This window comes from Pristiophorus japonicus, chromosome 4 (genome assembly GCF_044704955.1).
Source record: "Pristiophorus japonicus isolate sPriJap1 chromosome 4, sPriJap1.hap1, whole genome shotgun sequence".
Classification (NCBI taxonomy): domain Eukaryota; kingdom Metazoa; phylum Chordata; class Chondrichthyes; family Pristiophoridae; genus Pristiophorus; species Pristiophorus japonicus.
Genome location: NC_091980.1, coordinates 125,986,253 through 126,006,978, shown reverse-complemented (window position 1 = coordinate 126,006,978; position 20,726 = coordinate 125,986,253). Strand labels below are relative to the sequence as shown.

Below are 20,726 nucleotides of genomic sequence, written 5' to 3'. Positions count from 1 at the left end.
TTTCCCATCCCCAATATTTTTTATAACTAATAAACAAAAGTATTGAGAGAACTAATACAATTTTTATTTTTTATTTTAATGTCTCTATGATTTGACTCCCTGGGTTGCTCACAGCAGTGTCCAGGAGATTAATCATCAATTCCTGGAGACACCAGGACAATCCTCCAGGATGCACATTGAGGCTTGCCAAATGGAAGCACAGGTCCAAGATTTGGGGTTTCAGTGTGACAGCCCTTCGACTTTCCTTCAGCGTCTAATCACGTTGGCAAAGATAATTATCCTAAATATGCGTGAAGTATTGTCTGCCTGGCTTGCATTGAATATTGCAGTGAATGATTCCACAAGATGCTCTCAGATTGCAAATTTGGTATTTTAGGCCTGGTTTTTGCATATCCTCAAAGCAGAAGATTTCTGGGCCAATGAGTTTTGCCCTTTACACTACCATTAAAGAAGCAGTAACAGGACATTTGGAAAAGCAAAATTCGGTCAGGCAGAGTCAGATTTATGAAGGGGAAGCCATGTTTGACAAATTTGCTGGAGTTCTTTGAGGATGTAACGAACAGGGTGGATAAAGGGGAATCAGTGGATGTGGTGTATTTGGACTTCCAGAAGGCATTTAACAAGGTAAAAGGTTACTGCACAAGATAAAAGTTAATGGGTTTGGGGTTAATATATTAGCATGGATAGAGGATTGACTAACTATCAGAGAACAGAGAGTTGGGATAAATGATTCATTCTCTGGTTGGCAACCAGTAACTAGTGAGGTGCCACAGGGATCAGTGCTGGGACCCCAACTATTTACAATTTCTATAAACTACTTGGAAGAAGGGACTGAGTGTAACGTAGCCAAGTTTACCAACGATACGAAGATGTGAGGGAAAGCAATGTGTGAGGAGGACACACAAATTTGCAAAAGGATATAGACAGGCTAAATGAGTGGGCAAAAATTTGGCAGATGGAATATAAAGTTGGAAAGTGTGAGGTAATGCATTTTGGCAGAAAAAAAATCAAGAGCAAGTTATTATTTAAATGGAGAAAGATTGCAAAGTGCTGCAGTACAGCAGGACCTGGGGGTACTTGTGCATGAAACACAGAAGTGTAGCATGGTGCCTTGGCCTTTATTGCAAAGTGGATGGAGTATAACAGCAGGAAAGTCTTACTACAGCTATATAAGGTATTGGTGATGCTACACCTGGAGTTTTGGTTTCCATATTTACGAAAGGATATACTTGCTTTGGAGGCAGTTGAGAGAAGGTTCACTAGGTTGATTCCGGGAATGAGGGCTTTGACTTATGAGGAAAGGTTGAGTAGGTTGGGCCTCTACTCATTGGAATTCAGAAGAATGAGAGGTGTTCTTATCGAAACGTATAAGATAATGAGGGGACTTGACAAGGTGGATGCAGAGAGGCTGTTTCCACTGATAGGGGAGATTAGGACTAGAGGGCACTATCTTAGAATAAGGGGCTGCCCATTTAAAACAGAGATGAGGAGAAATTTATTCTCTGAGGATTGTGGATCTGTGGAATTCGCTGCCTCAGAGAGCTGTGGAAGCTGAGACATTGACTAAATTTAAGACAGAAATAGACAGTTTCTTAAATGATAAGGGGATAAGGGGTCATGGGGAGCAGGTGGGGAAGTCGAGCTGAGTCCATGATTGGATCAGCCATGATCTTATTGAATGGCGGCGCAGGCTCGAGGGGCGGTATGGCCAACTCCTGCTCCTATTTCTTATGTTTTTATGTGTTCTTGTCTCACTTCCAATATATTGCTGTATACTTTCCACTAGGTGGCAGTCAGTAACTGTCGTTTGCCATTATACTTTTGGGCATAAAAAGTAACTATTGTATGTATGTCATTTGGTTTAAAGCAGTTACGCAGTACCATTCAGTCACGATCCTAACTAATGTCCTGTTCGAACGTTACTTTGTCAATGATGAGGCAACATTCCGCGATATGGAATGATGGGATGTGGCCTGCACCCGTAATTCCCAACACAGTGAGTCCCAGATTTCAGTTCTGACACTGAGAACTGTTATCAGGCTTTTCTGCACAGTACGGTAGCCTAGTGGATATGGTACTGGACATGCAGGTGTTGAGTTCCACTCACACCGAGGGAAGTTGTGAAACTGTGGTGATTTATGAGTTGAGACCACAGGGAAAAAAATGTCCATGAAAGCTGTCAGATTGTCATAAGATCCCAATTATTTCATGAATACCCAAACTGGTCTGCCCCATACTTGATTTCAGTCGTTCACTACGTGGTTAACTTAATGTCATCTGAAGTGGCCTTGCTAGCCAACCAATTGTAAGAACAATCACGACAAAGTATTACAGTATAGAAACAGGCCATTTGGCCCAACAGTTCTATGCCAGTGTTTATGCTCTACATGAGCCTTCGCCCACTCTTATTCATCTCACCCTACCAACATATCCTTCTATTCCTTTCTTTCTCATGCATTTATCTAGCTTATTCATTAATGCAACTATGCTATTTGTCAAAACATAATGGCCCTGAAATTCTGGTCGGAGGCTTTCTGTCGGCAATTGCCTCCGACCTGAAACATTTCTATGAAATTACCTGGTGGTCCGGGAGGAGCGTGGGATTCCGGTGGGGAGGCCTTCTCGTCCCGAGCTGCGAAGCGCGCTCCCGTCCTCCAAGTTCCCACGCAGATGGTGCAGTCACGTGTGACTGCTCAGCCAATCAGGTACAGTATTCCACAGCTTTCTCATTAATAATAATGAGAAGTCCGTATTTACGAGTTCACATTGCTATTAATGAGAAAAAAAACAAACACACTAAATACGTATAATAAAAAATAAAAATCTCACCTCACTTAATTAAAATTAATTGAAATTAAAGTTAATAAATATCTTGGAGAAAAAAAAATTTACAGAGTTTTTAAAACTTTTTAAAATGATAGTTAAAAATAAACCTAACATGGTGGGCATGGTTTTTAAAAATAATATATTTTTTAAATTTAATTAAATTATATTTTTGTATGTTTTTAAACTCTTACGCCTCTAAATGTAGGCTATACACCTGCTTTTATTAGGCACAAGACTTTTGAGGACATTTGTTGGACAAGATATGGATAAATACCGCAATCTTGCTCTTGCAAATTTCCTCACTCCCAATATGTGTGAGATCTGTCAAGCCGGTTTTCAGCGCATGCATACACACTCTGTACGGACCCGGGAGGCTGGAATTTCAGTGCCATTACGTTGATTTATGAATTGAAGTTCATTTGCCAATTACATGCCCATTCTGCAAGTTTATTAGTGTCTTTAATTAATTTGACAGTCATCCTCTGCAAATTTTGAAATTGTACTTCCAATTGTTGAGTCTAAATAGTTTATGTAAAAGGTGAACAACAGTGGTCCCTGCACCAATCCTTGAGAAACACCACTTCTCACCATTTGCCAATGCTACGATGAAGACTACCATCTCAGGGCATCTAGGAATGGTCAACAAATGTGGCCTTGCCAGTGTCACCCATATCCCAAGGCTAAATATCGGATCAATATTTCTGCTTCAATTGGACTTTCACTCGCCTTTCATGGAGCTGGGCTAACCCTGGCTCCTGATAGCATTCCCTTACCTCCTACCTCGAGGAGACAACCAGCTCATTTAGCATCCCACCACCAGACAAAAGGACATGGCGAGGGCCAGGCTGCAAATGTTTCTTTTGCTGTATTTTGAGTACCAATGTGCTAAGAATTTTCATCTCTCTCTCTTCGCAAGCTCCCGCTGCTTGGAGCAGGAATAAAACTTCATGGGAAAAGGGTGTTGGATGATCTTCGGCCATTCCACGACCGGATGGAAGAATGTTTCAAAGAGTTAAAAATCAAAGTAGAGAAGGAGTACGGAACAAGGGAGCTGGTAAGTGGACTGGAATCGAGGTGCTTTGATTCCCTTCGCTGAAGGAGGGGGAATGAGTAACCCCCATGGCCTTTCCTCTTTACTGAATTTTATGTATCTTTACGCAAACTAGATGCAGGGTGTGTGTGTATAGGGTGGTGGGGGGGGGGGGTGCAGTTGCGGGGTGGGGGGGGGGAGTTGGTTAGAGCTGGGGGGGTGGAGTTGGGGAAGAGGTAGCATGGGTGCAGTTGTCACCCCTCCATGATGCAGGAAGTTTTCCATCTTTCTCTCCTGAAAAGAGTGACCCATTACTGGGCTACAGCTTCATAGTAACAAGCTTTGAATACTTTTTAATTATTAGCTAAATTAGGGCATGGTAACATGCTGATAGGCCACACACCTTGTACGGTTTTGCTATTTTTGAAGTAGAGCTTTCCTATTTTTAGTAATGAATGTGTCAATGTGTTTGTATGAAATTCCTCTGCCCATTATTTTAACAAACACCTTGAACCATTCATCGCTCAGCAGCTTTTACTGGGCTAAAGATTTTATTAAAATAATAGGGAAAGGAATTTCTCATGAATATAACCAAACTGCGCACAGTAAGATTCCATTCATCATCACGGGATGAATGAATAGTTAATTTTTTTTTGGTGGTGTTGGTTAAGAGATGAATATTGGCCAGGATACCAGAGTCTTTAACATCTACCTGAATAAGGCCTTTTTCTAACTCTTATTGGAAAGTCAGCTCATCCATCAATGCAGCACTGAGAAGATTGAGGGATAGTGTTTCTCAGTTAAAAACCCTTTCTTCCCATCAGTTAACACTAGCAAAGTCATACAAGTACAAAATGGTGGCATCAACGGGAGATCCAACCTCAACTGCATATGATAACATTCCAAAGTCAACAAAGATCTGGTCAGCTGATAATGACTGAATTATTGGGAGTCACTGCCTGCGAAGACACTCCAGATATGGTTTGTTACCCGTATAAATAAAGAACTTGCATCAGTATAGCACCTTTAACCTCAGGACATCACAATTCACTAAATATATTCAAAAAGGAGTTAGATGTACTCCTTACTACTAGAGGGATCAAGGGATATGGTGAGAAAGCAGGAATGGGGTACTGAAGTTGCATGTTCAGCCATGAACTCATTGAATGGCGGTGCAGGCTCGAAGGGCCGAATGGCCTACTCCTGCATCTACTTTCTATATTTCTATGTTTCTCTGTCTCAAAGCACTTCACAGCCAATGTAATTTAGATGTGTAGTTGCTGTTGTAATGTAGGAAATGCGGCAGCCAATTTTGCACATAACAGGGTCCTATAAACAGCAATGAGATAAATGACTAGATAATCTATTTTATAGTGATGTTGGTTGAGGGTTACATATTGGCTAGGATACCAGGAGCACTTTCCTGCTCTTCTTCGAATAGTGCCATGGGATCTTTTACATCCGCTTGGTTTAATATCTCATCTGGAAGACCTCCGATAGTACAGCACCCCCTCAGTACTGCACCAGGAGAGCCTGCCTAGATTATGGGCTCAAGTCCTGGAGGGGAAACTGAACCCACAAACTTCAGAGGCGACAGTGCTACCACTGAGTCAAGGCTGACATATAATACATCGCTTGATTTCATGTGCCTACATTCTTTCCTGAATTTGTCTTGCAGCCGGATTTTGATGAGAGACGGACAAGCCGGCCAAGATCCATGCTGAGATCCTACCGGCAAGTGTCCATGATCTCCCTTTCCTCCATTAACGCCGAAATCAGCACTCCAACCAAAGTGATTACCGACAGGTGAGGCACAATCACTGACTTCACTGCTGATGGTAGAATCCACAGTTATTGATCATCATTGATAGGTAGCAAACTCCTTTACCTCGAGACTGAAAGAATCACCTCTGTACCTTGTGTGAGTGTACTTTCTGGGAGCCCAATGTAATAGATTGCAATAAGTGAGTGAGTCTGTACAAATTAAAGTGCTTAAACTCTTGAGAATCAGGGGTTAATGTAGATGTAAATATTGACAGGATCAGAAAAATAGGAACACAAAAATGTATACAAAAGGCAAAGGCCCAACAAAACTATCCCTTTTGTAATTAACCCCATCTATGTACCTTCTAACCCTATCCCTCACTCCCACCCTATCCCTCACTCCCACCCTATCCCTCACTCCCACCTACCCACCCTATTCCTTACCCCCAGCTGTCTACCCTTTCACTCACTCCCACCTCTCACCCTATTCCTCACTCTCACCCAACCCTCACTCCCACAGGAGGGCAGGAAAAAGAGTGGGAGAGCTATAGTGATAGGGGATTCGATTGTAAGGGGAATAGATAGGCGTTTCTGTGGCCGCAACCGAGACTCCAGGATGGTGTGTTGCCTCCCTGGTGTAAGGGTCAAGAATGTCTCAGAGCAGGTGCAGGACATTCTGAAAAGGGATGGTGAACAGCCAGTTGTCGTGGTGCATATAGGTACCAAAGATATAGGTAAAAAAACAGGATGAGGTCCTACAAGATGAATTTAGGGAGCTAGGAGCTAAATTAAAAAGTAGGATCTCAAATGTCGTAATCTCAGGATTGCTACCAGTGCCACGTGCTAGTCAGAGTAGGAATCGCAGGATAGCTCAGATGAATACGTGGATTGAGGAGTGGTGCAAAAGGGAGGGATTCAAATTCCTGGGACATTGGAACCGGTTCTGGGGATGGTGGGACCAGTACAAACCGGATGGTCTGCACCTGGGCAGGACCGGAACCAATGTCCGAGGGGGAGTGTTTGCTAGTGCTGTTGGGGAAGAGTTAAACGAACATGGCAGGGAGATGGGAACCTATGCAGGGAGACAGAGGGAAATAAAATGGAGGCAGAAGCAAAAGATAGAAAGGAGAATAGTAAAAGTGGAGGGCAGAGAAACACAAGGCAAAAAACAAAAAGGGCCACATTACAGCAAAATTCTAAAGGGGCAAAGTGTGTTAAAAAGACAAGCCTGAAGGCTCTGTGCCTCAATGCGAGGAGTATCCGGAATAAGGTGGACGAATTAACTGCGCTGACAGCAGTTAATGGATATGATGTAATTGGCATCACAGAGACATGGCTCCAGGATGACCAAGGCTGAGAACTCAACATCCAGGGGTATTAAACATTTAGGAAGGATAGGCAGAGAGGAAAAGGAGGTGGGGTGGCGTTGCTGGCTAAAGAGGAAATTAATGCAACAGTAAGGAGGGACATTAGGCTGGATGATGTGGAATCGATATGGGTGGAGCTGCGGAATAGCAAAGGGCAGAAAACGCTAGTGGGAGTTGTGTGCAGACCATCAAAAAGTAGTAGTGAGGTTGGGGACAGCATCAAACAAGAAATAAGGGATGTGTGCAATAAAGGTACAGCAGTTATCATGGGTGACTTTAATCTACATATTGATTGGGCTAACCAAACTGGTAGCAATGCAGTGGGGAGGATTTCCAGGAGTGTATTAGGGATGCTTTTCTAGACCAATATGTCGAGGAACCAACTAGAGAGCTGGCCATCCTAGACTGGGTGATGTGTAATGAGAAGGGACTAATTAGCAATCTTGTTGTGCAAGGCCCCTTGGGGAAGAGTGACCATAATATGATAGAATTCTTTATTAAGATGGAGAGTGACACAGTTAATTCGGAAACTAGGGTCCTGAAATTAAGGAAAGGTAACTTCTACGGTATGAGGCGTGAATTGGCTAGAATAGATTGGCAAAGGATACTTAAAGGGTTGACGGTGGATAGGCAATGGCAAACATTTAAAGATCACATGGATGAATTTCAGCAATTGTATATCCCTGTCTGGAGTAAAAATAAAACGGGGAAGGTGGCTCAACCATGCTAACTAGGGAAATTAAGGATAGTGTTAAAATCAAGGAAGAGGCATATAAATTGGCTAGAAAAAGCAACAAACTTGAGGACTGGGAGAAATTTAGAATTCAACAGAGGAGGATTAAAGGTTTAATTAAGAGGGGGAAAATAGAGTACGAGAGGAAGCTTACAGGGAACATAAAAACTGACTGCAAAAGCTTCTGTAAATATGTGAAGAGAAAAAGATGAGTGAAGACAAACGTAGGTCCCTTGCAGTCAGATTCAGGTGAATTTATAATGGGGAACAAAGAAATGGCTGACCAATTGAACAAATACTTCGGTTCTGTCTTCACGAAGGAAGACACAATTAACCTTCCGAATGTACGAGGGGATAGTGGATCTAGTGAGAAGGAGGAACTGAAGGATATCCTTAATAGGCGGAAAATTGTGTTAGGGAAATTGATGGGATTGAAGGCCGATAAATCCCCAGGGCCTGATAGTCTGCATCCCAGAGTACTTAAGGAAGTGGCCCTAGAAATAGTGGATGCATTGGTGATCATTTTCCAACAGTCTATCAACTCTGGATCAGTTCCTATGGACTGAAGGGTAGCTAATATAGCACCACTTTTTAAAAAAGGAGGGAGAGAGAAAACGGGTAATTATAGACCGGTTAGCCTGACATCAGTAGTGGGGAAGATGTTGGAATCAATCATTAAGGATGAAATAGCAGCGCATTTGGAAAGCAGTGACAGGATCTGTCCAAGTCAGCATGGATTTATGAAAAGGAAATTATGATTGACGAATCTTCTGGAATTTTTTGAGGATGTAACTAGTAGAGTGGACAAGGGAGAACCAGTGGATGTGGTGTATTTGGACTTTTAAAATGCTTTTGACAAGGTCCCGCACAAGAGATTGGTGTGCAAAATCAAAGCGCATGGTATTGGGGATAATGTACTGATGTGGATAGAGAACTGGTTGTCAGACAGGAAGCAGACAGTCGGGATAAATGAGTCCTTTTCAGAATGGCAGGCAGTGACTAGTGGAGTGCCGCAGGACTCAGTGCTGGGTCCCCAGCTATTTACAATATACATTAACGATGTAGATGAAGGAATTGAGTGTAATATCTCCAAGTTTGCAGACGACACTAAACTGGGTGGCAGTGTGAGCTGTGAGGAGGACGCTAAGAGGCTGCAGGGTGACTTGGACAGGTTAGGTGAGTGAGCAAATGCAGTATAATGTGGATAAATGTGAGGTTATCCATTTTGGTGGCAAAAACACAAAGGCAGAATATTATCTGAATGGCGGCAGATTAGGAAAAGGGGAGGTGCAACGAGACCTGGGTGTCATGGTTCATCAATCATTGAAAGTTGGCACGCAGGTACAGCAGGCAGTGAAGAAGGCAAATGCTATGTTGGCCTTCATAGCTAGGGGATTTGAGTATAGGAGCAGGGAGATCTTACTGCATTTGTATAGGGCCTTAGTGAGGCCTCACCTGGAATATTGTGTTCAGTTTTGGTCTCCTAAACTGAGGAAGGAGGTTCTTCTTGCTATTGAGGGAGTGCAGTGAAGGTTCACCAGACTAATTCCAGGGATAGCTGGACTGTCATATGAGGAGAGACTGGATCAACTGGGCCTTCATTCACTGATGTTTGGAAGGATGAGAGGGGATCTCATAGAAACGTATAAGATTCTGACGGGACTGGACAAGTTAGATGCGGGAAGAATGTTCCCAATGTTGGGGAAGTCCAGAACCAGGGGACACAGTTTAGGATAAGGGATAGGCCATTTAGGACTGAGATGAGGAGAAACTTCTTCACTCAGTGAGTTGGTAACTTGTAGAATTCCCTGCCGCAGAGCGTTGTTGATGCCAGTTCATTGGATATGTTCAAGAGGAAGTTAGATGTGGCCCTTATGGCTAAGGGGATCAAGCGATATGTAGAGAAATCAGCAAAGGGGTACTGAGGGAATGATCAGCCATGAGCTTATTGAATGGTGGTGCAGGCTCAAAGGGCCAAATGGCCTACGCCTGCACCTATTTTCTATGTTTCTGTCCATCCCTCCCACCTTCCCACCCTATTCCTTACTCCCATCTCTCATCCTATTCCTCACTCCCACCCTATCTCTCACTCGCACCTACCCACCCTAGGTCTGCTCTTCCTCTAGAAATGCCTCTAATTAATTTTAAACCCAATGATATCATCCACTTCGATCTCTATCTCTTTGGATGAAGAAAGTTCCCTCCCCCACCCTCCGCCACTTTCCGACTTCCCTCCTAACTGCCTAAATTTTGAACGTCTTTGCGCTTGACGAACATTCCCAGATCTATTTTGTTAATGCTCCAGTTCCATCATATTGATTGATTGCACAGCCTAAGTGCTGAACAGTAACTAATGGAGTCAGAGTATTGGGGTCTGCATTATATGGATAGGCCACTAGACCGTTCAAAGTGTTGCTGCTTCCCAGTTACTCTGAGTTTGTCCACTGAGAGCTGAGCCATGCAGTCCAGGAAGGTCCCAGGTTTGATCCTTGTTGTAAGCTAACTCATCTCAGCTGGGGCACACCATTTAGCCTTAGGCGTTGTACTGAGGGGCACAAATAAAGAAAGAAAGCCTTGGATTTATACAGTGCCTTTCACAACCACCGGATGTCTCAAAGTGCTTTACAATTAAGATCAGATGTTCCTGGTTTAATTCCTCATCTCTAGAGTGCTGCAGCTGGCCTTGATGGCCCTCAACTCGAGTGGGGGGAGGGTGTGCGGGAGGGAGGGGTGGGGGGAAGGGAAGGGTGGGGGAGGGGGGATTTGGGGAAGGGAGTGAGTGGGGAAGGGAGGGAGTGGGGAAGGGAGGGAGTGGGAAAGGGAGGGGTGGAAGATAGGGAGAGGGAGAGAGTGGGGGAGGGAGGGAGTGGGGGAGTGATGGAGTGGGGCAGTGGGGAAGGGAGGGGTGGTGGAGATCATCCAGGTCTGTAATCTCTTTACAATAAACTTTTCTGAACCTGAAAAGGGTGTGTGTATATTTATTAAATTAAAGCAGGATTAAGGTTAGTAGTGATGCCCCCCAAAGCTAAATAGACTCCATATATTCACCATCTAGCCTCACAAAGGAAAAATGACTACAGGCAAAGTACCAGAGGAGGAAAAACATTGAGGGAAGGCAAAAGAAAACATCATTTGTACCAAGACTGTCCCCAACCTGTGCTCAGTGAAATGCTGCAATCAGAAATCTGGCAAATAATTAAAAATAAAAATATTTTAAAACAGCCAAAGGACTAACGGTGTACATAAGCAATCATTTCTTAATAGACACTGAATGAAAACAAGGTAGGTTTGGAGTAAAGCTACAGACCCATCCATTGTCCTCGAGGTTTCTCAGCCCATACATTTGGAATAAAAGATTTAGATTCCCCTCCCCCCCGCCACCAACCCCATCATATCACTTAAATAATGTGCGTGAGTCTCCACTACCCTGCATTAGAAGATTATTCCAAATCTCTGATTGCTCCTCTGTGAAAACGTGACTAGTCTTCGACATCCCTTTCACCAGTTTTAGTTCACCTCGCCTTAGGCTGGAAAAGACACATTATGGCTGTTAGACTCTTAATCCAGTCGATTAACCACAATATCCCAGGATAAATATTAAATGATTTTACTGGTTTTATAATCAAATGAATAAGTTGAATGCTTACCTCACATGAGTGTTCCTTGTGTCCCTCCAACAGTGCGATTCCAGACAGTCCCAGACCAAGGACACCAATCCCCAGAACTGAAGAAAAGGCTCCGGATCGGGTCATCAAGGAGGAAGGGGAGATCAAATTAAGGAGGGAGAGGAAGAGGCAGAAGAGGAGCAGCGTTGTGTTTGCAGATAGCAAGGCAGAGCCTTCCGGCTCCAAACGGGTAAACAGCAGGTTATTGAAGGAAGCACAGCGCAGCAACGGTAAACCAGTCCACAGACAGCCATGCAGCTCTACCAGGTTCTAAGCTCGTCAGTGGCATCATAGAACCATTGGAGTCTACAGCACAGAGGGCAGCCGTTCGGCCCATCGTGTCTTGTGCTGACTTTTTGCTGGTGCAATCCAAGAGAAATCCTCCAAGCCTTGTATCCCTGCTTCAAATGTTTATCTACTTTGCCTGTGAAAGGTGCAATGGTCTCTGCTTCAACCACTCCCTGTGGCAAAGCATTCCGTCCTCCAGCAATTCTGCATGTAAATATATTTCTCCTACCTTCTCCTCTCTCTTATTGGCAATTTTTAAACTGATCATTTTTAAACTCACTACCCAGAGGCAACGAGTAATATTTATTGAAATCCTTGGCAGCTAGCACCTCCACACTGTTATGAGACACAGAAATGGACAAAATGGACTCCATTTAAAAAAAGTGGAGTCCAGTTGACATCCTTGAATGTGCCGCACTTTCCGTACTATCCAAACTCCAGTGGATAGTGACCCAAGGGAGCTTGCCATTATTCCCCCCCCCCCTCCCCCACGCCACCCCACCCCCCATAAGCCTGTATCCATGCATTCCCTACATGCGGCCTCAGTCAAGCTTGCACTCCCTGTTCTGAGTACCTGTACATCACACATGTCTACAGCCCAAAACCTGATGCAGTTAGGCTGTAACAGAGCACCTCGAAGGAGGTCCATGATAACCATACCATTGAGGCTTCACTTCTCAACCGCCAAAAATCAACATGAAAAAATGGCACCTGGGCTCCAACTGCTCATTTCATTTATGAATTCAAGTTTAATGATGAGTTCGTTCTCCCCATGTGGGTTTAAAGTGTTGGCTTGAAGAGATTTGTGTTATATCTAATCACTGATGGACTTGAAGAGGAGATATAATTTATAGATCGTCAGTCATGGGACTAAAGCTCAAATGACAGCTCAATGTGAGCTGAATTTTCCAGTCTCATGTTCTCTTTGATACATTTAAGTTTCTCTTTTGACAGTATGTAGAAATGTCTAAATCAAAGTAAATACTAGCAACGTTTAAAAACACAGCTGAATTTGGGTCAGTCTCAAGCAGTTCCTACTGGAATTGCTTGGACCACAGCTCAAAAAACTTCTTCCCAGTTCAACAATACTTGACAATCTCACTCAGAGGCCACAGCTTGGTTGGTGTGGTAAATGGGGAAAGGCCAAATTGCTGCATTATGTGGCACTATTCTGAAGTTGGGCAGGGGCACATTGTTAGTGCATTGTGGAGGGAGCTTTATTCTGTATCTGACCCTGGGAGTGTTTGATGGGACAGTGTAGAGGAAGCTTTACTCTATATCTAACCCATGCTGTACCTGCCCTGAGAGTGTTTAATGGGATGGTGTAGAGGGAGCTTTGCTCTGTATCTAACCCGTGCTGTACCATCCCTGAGAAAGTTTGATGGGACAGTGTAGAGGGAACTTTACTCTGTATCTAACCGGTCGGTGCTGTATGTGCTGTGGGAGTATTTAATGGGTCAATGTGGAGGGATATATATATATCTAGCTATATACTCTGTATATAACTGCACTGTTCCAGATGTGGGAGCATTTGTTGTTGACATGAATTATCTGAACTTGATGAGCACTATACTAACATCCCTTCCCGTGATCCTATGCTTGTTTCATAAGTTTTCTTTTGTGTCGTTTTCAGCTGTCAAGGAAGCAGGAGTTCAGGAGCGACACCAACCTGTCGGACAATGTTGAGAAGCGCCCAACTTCAATGCTCAAGCAGATGAGCTTTGCCAGCAGGTCCGTGCCGACAATCCCAGGTAATGTGCCGAGAAACTGTGGGACCTACACAAGGTTACTGTAACTGAAAACATCTCACATCTCCTCAACTATATTCTCTCCAGTTAGGAATGCAGGCATTTCATGACCAAAATAAAAAGATCAAGATCCATCTTGTTCACCTTCTCCCATCCAGGTAGTTATTATGATACAATGATAATGGAGTGGTTGACTAATCACAGCAATCGATCGCTATCAATTAGTCTACAACAGACCCAGACATGAGATGAGGAAAACCCTAGTGATGGTGAACTTTGGGAACCATTGGTCCAAAGTCACATTTTTCCTCACAAGCATTTTAGACTTACCAACATGTCATGTTTCAAATTACTCATAAACTATATCTCAGTTAATTCCATTAGCTGATCCAAGACCAATGGCATTTTAAGCAGTGATTCAACTAAGTCACTCATCAATTCCATACACCTTTATCCAGATTTAAATGCCGTCAAATAATTTGCTGTTTAATACTAAGCTTAAGGGATATATATATTAGCCAGGTTACTGAAGAGACCTCCCCTGCTCTTCTTTTAAAAAGTGATATGGGATCTTTTAGATCCACCTGAGAGAACAGACAGGGCCTTGGTTTTACATTACATCTGAAAAACAACACTCCCTCAATAGTGCACTGGAGTGTCTGCCTGGATTTTGTGCTCAAATCCCGAGGCCCCACAACCTCTGACTTAGAGGCGAGAGTGCTAACGACTGAGCCACAGTTGACATCAGGTGTAACCTGCCATACAGCATAGTACAGTGTCAGAGTCCAAGTAGCCAGTATCGCTGTGGTATGCCGCTATGTCTTTAATAGCCCCAGAAGCTGTCGATTTACTTAGAACTGAGGGAATTTCTCCGACTACCTTCCCTTTACCAGGACTGAAGTCTTCAATATTTTTTGAATTCTTTCCAGCTCTGATTTTTGCTGTGGCAAATGGAGGGGAGGAACAAACCTTTGACGAGAATGCGATGAAGAGGATGAGTCAGCAGATGTTTGTGCTCACCCCCGATGAGAATGAGGGAGAGAAAAAAAGTACCCCCAAAAGTAAAAAACCTTCATTCTTTAAGAACCGGGTGAGTCTTTTGTTATTTTGGACTTGATTCATGCAATGCTCAATCCTTAGCAATTGAGGATTTAGGCTGGTAGCAACCAACAGCTATCACACTGAATATGAACAATCTCAGAAGCTAAGCAGGGTCAAGCCCCATTAATACGGTGGGATAGGTCTCTCTAATGAGAAAATAATATGGTATGCTGTGATGGTGAGTCATGGCAACCAGGAAAATGCTGGTTTACATAGGAGTAGGCCATTCAGCCTTTGGAGCCTGTTCCACCATTCAATTACATCATGGCTGATCTGTGTCTCAACCTCATTCATATTCCTTGGTGCCCTTACCTAACAAAAAACTATTGATTTCAGTTTTGAAGATTTCAATTGACCCCCAGCATCCACAGTTTTTTGGGGGAGAGAGTTCCAGAGTTCCACTACCCTTTGTGTGAAAAAGTGATTCCTGATTGCACTCGAGAATGAATTAGCTCTAATTTTAGGATTGCCCCCTGCCCTGAATGGGGATTTCCCTCACCAGAGGAAATCATTTCTCTGTATCTACCTTATCGAATCCCTTTGTCATTTTAAACTTCTCAATGAGCTTGCCCCTCAACCTTCTAAACTCAAGGGAATACAAGCCAATATTAAAGCAAACACAAGCCAAGATTATGCAACCTGTCCTCAGAATTTAACCCTTAAAGTCCCAGTAATCATTCTGGTGAATCTGCGCTGTTCCCCTCTGAGGCCAATATATCCTTCCTGAGGTGCGGAGCACAATATTGAAAACCCCTGGTCTGCAATGAGTTAGCTGATTCCAGCTGTGGTGATAGGGGTGCTAGAATTAGCCTTAGCTTCCTTAAGCTAGCGAGGAAGTGCGAAAATCAGCCAGGCTCTAGCTCCTGATCACTATCCAGTGTGTGGTCACTGGGCCAGGCTCAGGACCAGCTTATTCTCAACCTTGCGGTCCCTACTTCAGCTGTTGTGCTGAGCAGAATAGTGGGTGACCTGCTAAAAGGCAGCCAGGTTCTGCTTTAAATACACAGACCAGGCTCCGATGGCACGATCGCAAATTTAACTCCAGACCTGCGCAAGGCTGTCGTTTCCCCAACTAGCCAACCTGGCAGCAAACAGGAGCAGGACCAGAAGAGACCCAGAAAATTAAGTCCTTTTTTGGGGGTTCCTTGTGGGCCAAAAGGAGCAAAAGTGCTTCACAAGGAAACTTTGGAGCTCACCTGCCATGGGCTTCCCACCTCCTCCTCCAATGCCCTCCAATACCCCTTCCAGCTATTTACCTGACTGTGGGGGACTATACCGTTAGGCCCTCTCCCCATCCATGGCAGCATCCTGTCATGTAAAATTGCTAATACTTCTCACCGTGTTCAGGCAGGAGTCTGACCTGGGCCATGCAGGTGAGGCCTCAGAAGTTAAGATGGTTTAAGCAGGTAGCATTGACGTATTTAAGGGGCAGTTTGAGGTATAATGAAAGAGAAGAGGGAGAAGGGCGTTGGGTGGGGGGCAGGTTGATATGATATAATTGGCATCACAGAGACATGGCTCCAGGGTGACCAAGGCTGTGAACTCAACATCCAGGAGTATTCAACATTCAGGAAGGATAGATAGAAAGGAAAAGGAGGTGGGGTAGCGTTGCTGGTTAAAGAGGAAATTAATGCAATAGTAAGAAAGGACATTAGCTTGGATGATGTGGAATCTGTATGGCTGGAGCTGCGGAATACCAAAGGGCAGAAAACACTAGTGGGAATTGTGTACAGACCACCAAACAGTAGTAGTGAGGTTGGGGACAGCATCAAACAACAAATTAGGGATGCGTGCAATAAAGGTACAGCAGTTATCATGGGCGAACTTTAATCTACATATAGATTGGGCTAACCAAACTGATAGCAATACGATGAAGGAGGATTTCCTGCAGTGTATTAGGGATGGTTTTCTGGACCAATATGTCGAGGAACCAACTGGAGGGTTGGCCATCCTAGACTGGGTGATGTGTAATAAGAAAGGACTAATTAGCAATCTTGTTGTGCGAGGCCCCTTGGGGAAGAGTGACCATAATATGGTAGAATTCCTTATTAAGATGGAGAGCGGTACAGTAAATTCAGAGACTAAGGTCCTGAACTTAAGGAAAGGTAACTCCGATGGTATGAGACGTGAAATGGCTAGAATAGACTACCAACGGATACTTAGAGGGTTGATGGTGGATAGGCAATGCCAAACATTTAAAGATCACATGGATGAACTTCAACAAATGTACATCCCTGTCTGGAGTATAAATAAAACGAGGAAGGTGGCTCAACCGTGGCTAACAAGGGAAATTAAGGATAGTGTTAAATCCAAGGAAGAGGCATATAAATTGGCCAGATAAAGCAGCAAACCTGAGGACTGGGAGAAATTTAGAATTCAGCAGAGGAGGACAAAGGGTTTAATTAGGAGGGGGAAAATAGAGTATGAGAGGAAGCTTGCTGGGAACATAAAAACTGACTCCAAAAGCTTCTATAGATATGTGAAGAGAAAAAGATTAGTGAAAATAAATGTAGATCACTTGCAGTCAGATTCAGGTGAATTTATAATGGGGAACAAAGAAATGGCAGACCAGTTGAACAAATCTTTTGGTTCTGTCTTCACGAAGGAAGACACAAATAACCTTCCGGAAGTATTAGGGGACCGAGGGTCCAGTGAGAAGGAGGAACTGAAGGCTATCCTTATTAGGCGGGAAATTGTGTTAGGGAAATTGATGGGATTGAAGGCCGATAAATCCCCGGGGCCTGATAGTCTGCATCCCAGAGTACTTAAGGAAGTGGCCCTAGAAATAGTGGATGCATTGGTGATCATTTTCCAACAGTCTATCGACTCTGGATCGTTCCTATGGACTGGAGGGTAGCTAATGTAACACCACTTTTTAAAAAAGGAGGGTGAGAGAAAACGTGTAATTATAGACCAGTTAGCCTGACATCAGTAGTGGGGAAAAATTTGGAATCAATTATAAAAGATGAAAAAACAGCGCATTTGGAAAGCCATGACAGGATTGGTCCAAGTCAACATGGATTTATGAAATGGAAATCATGCTTGACAAATTTTCTGGAATTTTTTGAGGATGTAACTAGTAGAGTGGACAAGGGAGAACCAATGGATGTGGTGTATTTGGACTTTCAAAGGACTTGACAAGGCCCACACAAGAGATTGGTGTGCAAAATTAACGCACATGGTATTGGGGGTAATGTACTGACGTGGATAGAGAACTGGTTGACAGACAGGAAGGCAGGCAGTGACTAGTGGTGTGCCACAGGGCTCAGTGCTGGGACCCCAGCTCTTTACAATATACATTAATGATTTAGATGAAGGAATTAAGTGTAATATCTACAAGTTTGCAGATGACACTAAACTGTGTGGCAGTGTGAGCTGTGAGGAGGATGCTAATAGGCTGCAGGATGACTTGGACAGATTAGGTGACTGGGCAAATGCATGGCAGATGTAGTATAATGTGGATAAATGTGAGGTTATCCACCTTGGGGTCAAAAACACGAAGGCAGAATATTATCTGAATGGCGGCAGATTAGAAAAACGGGAGGTGCAATGAGACCTGGGTGTCATGGTACATCAGTCATTGAAAGTTGGCATGCAGGTACAGCAGACCGTGAAGAAGGCAAATGGTATGTTGGCCTTCATAGCTAGGGGTTTTGAGTATAGGAGCAGGGAGGGCTTACTGCAGTTGTACAGGACCTTGGTGAGGCCTCACCTGGAATATTGTGTTCAGTTTTGGTCTCCTAATCTGAGGAAGGACGTTTTTGCTATTGAAGAAGTGCAGCAAAGGTTCACCAGACTGACTCCCGGGATGGCTGGACTGACATATGAGGAGAGATTGGATCGACTGGGCCTTTATTCACTGGAGTTTAGAAGGATGAGAGGGAATCTCGTAGAAACATATAAAATTCTGATGGGACTCAACAGGTTAGATGCAAGAAGAATGTTCCCGATGTTGGGGAAGTCCAGAACCATGGGACACAGTCTAAGGATAAGGGGTAAGCTATTTAGGACTGAGATGAGAAGAAACCTCTTCACTCAGAGTATTGTTAACTTGTGGAATTCCCTACCACAGAGAATTGTTGATGCCAGTTCGTTGGATATATTCAAGAAGGAGTTAGATGTGGCCCTTATGGCTAAAGGGATCAAGGAGTATGGAGAGAAAGCAGGAAAGGGGTACTAAGGTGAATGATCAGCCATGATCTTATTGAATGGTGGTGCATGTTCGAAGGGCTGAATGGCCTACTCCTGCACCTATTTTCTATGTTTCTGTGTTTCTATATTTCTATGTTGGGAAGAAATAGTTAGAGTGGGAGGTGATGCGTATAGAGTATCAACCTGTTGGGCTGAATGGCCTGTTACTGTGCTGTAGATTGTGTATAATTCCTAAACTCCATTGCTCTTCTCTTTGGATTTCATGATGTTGAGGAAATGGTATAAATGCTGGTATCTGGAATCAAAACTGTCACGTCCTTTACTTTATCTTAATCTTCACCTCAGAAATATGACACTGGACTATTTTTTTCTTCCCCCTCATCTAGCAGATCTCAAAAAGTACTGAAGACAACAAATAGTCTGGGGATAAGCTCTTCTGCATGAATCCGTGAATGGAGGCTCATTGTTGCGGAGAGTACAGTTCCGAGGGCTGAAGAAGTGGTGGACATCCATCATGGTCATCGTATCGCAAACGGATACCATTTTGAAACCTTGTTGGTGCACAATTCTCGCGACTCATGGAAACCTTTTTAGTTTGTAAAAGCCCTCATTTTCAGTAGTGTTAATCCTGGTCTATTGGAATTTACAAGAATAAATCATTATAAACGGTTTTGGCATATTTCGGCCTCTCGAGCAGCATTCATCCTCCAAAGGCAGCGAGGGTAGCTGCGGCAACACGGCAACAGGAACCACTCAATTGCGCACTTGCATGCATTGAATTCCTGCAGGCCCCAGGCTTTGAAGGGTGACACCAACGTGAAGACTCGTTGCTGTTTCTTAACTTTCATTTCTAATCTGGGTCCAAAAATTGCTCCTGTCCATTTTTTTGCTACGCACTGATTAAAGTGTCACTATCATATCAAGGGTAAGGTGAATTTTCTTTCAGTCTCTGTCTGAGTTTTTACTTCAGGTCATCGGCCGCGCTTTGGGAGACAGGCCTGGCTTTTTAAAACTTGCACTCGACACTGCATTCAGTTTTGGGAAAGCAAGATCTGTGCACCATTCAAATAATTTGATTGTCACATGAGGCAGCTGGTCACCTGAACAACAATGGAACATAGGGACAGGAGTAGGCCATTCAGCCCCTCGCACCTGATCCACTATTCAACTCCATTTACCTGCCTTAGAAACATAGAAACATAGAAAATAGGTGCAGGAGTAGGCCATTCGGCCTTTCGAGCCTGCACCACTATACAATAAGATCATTCACCTCAGTACCCATTTCCTGCTTTCTCTCCATACCCCTTGATCCCTTTAGCCGTAAGGGACATATCTAACTCCCTCTTGAATATATCCAATGAACTGGCATCAACAGCTCTCTACGGTAGGGAATTCCACAGGTTAACAACTCTCTGAGTGAAGAAGTTTCTCCTCATCTCAGTCCTAAATGGCTTACCCCTTATCCTTAGACTGTGTCCCCTGGTTCTGGACTTCCCCAACATCGGGAATATTCTTCCCACATCTAACCTGTCCAGTCCCATCAGAATTTTATATGTTTCTATGAGATCCCCTCGCAATCTTCCAAACTCCAGTGAATACAGGCCCAGTCGATCCAGTCTCTCCTCATATGTCAGTCCTGCCATCCTGGGAATCAGTCTGGTGAACCTTCGCTGCACTCCCTCAATAGCAAGAACATCCTTCCTCAGATTAGGAGACCAAAACTGAACACAATATTCCAGATGAGGCCTCACCAAGGCCCTGTACAAGTGCAGTAAAACCTCCCTGCTCCTATACTCAAATCCCCTAGCTATGAAGGCCAATATACTATTTGCCTTCTTCACCGCCAGCTGTACCTGCATGCCAACTTTCAATGACTGATGTACCATGACACCCAGGTCTCATTGAACCTCCCCTTTTCCTAATCTGCCACCATTCAGATAATATTCTGCCTTTGTGGTTTTGCCACCAAAGTGGATAACCTCACATTTATCCACATTATTCTACATTCTACTCACTTAACCTGTCCAAGTCACCCTGCAGTCTCTTAGCATC

At 43.8% G+C, this 20,726-nt stretch overlaps 1 protein-coding gene across 2 annotated transcripts in view; it reads left to right on the top strand.

The window, feature by feature from the left end:
- Window positions 1–19,589, top strand: part of LOC139263058 (dedicator of cytokinesis protein 2-like) — a 770,661-nt gene extending 751,072 nt beyond the window's left edge. Inside the window, exons 47-52 of one of the 2 annotated variants that reach the window (XM_070878576.1) lie at window positions 3,743–3,880; window positions 5,535–5,662; window positions 11,401–11,575; window positions 13,307–13,424; window positions 14,351–14,511; window positions 19,064–19,589. In XM_070878576.1, coding sequence (XP_070734677.1) covers window positions 3,743–3,880; window positions 5,535–5,662; window positions 11,401–11,575; window positions 13,307–13,424; window positions 14,351–14,511; window positions 19,064–19,093 — 750 coding nt within the window. In that variant the 3' untranslated portion in view covers window positions 19,094–19,589. Of the gene's footprint in view, window positions 1–3,742; window positions 3,881–5,534; window positions 5,663–11,400; window positions 11,576–13,306; window positions 13,425–14,350; window positions 14,512–19,060 lie in introns of both variants that reach the window. The other variant, XM_070878575.1, reaches the window with a different exon arrangement.
- Window positions 19,590–20,726: the final 1,137 nt, after the last annotated feature.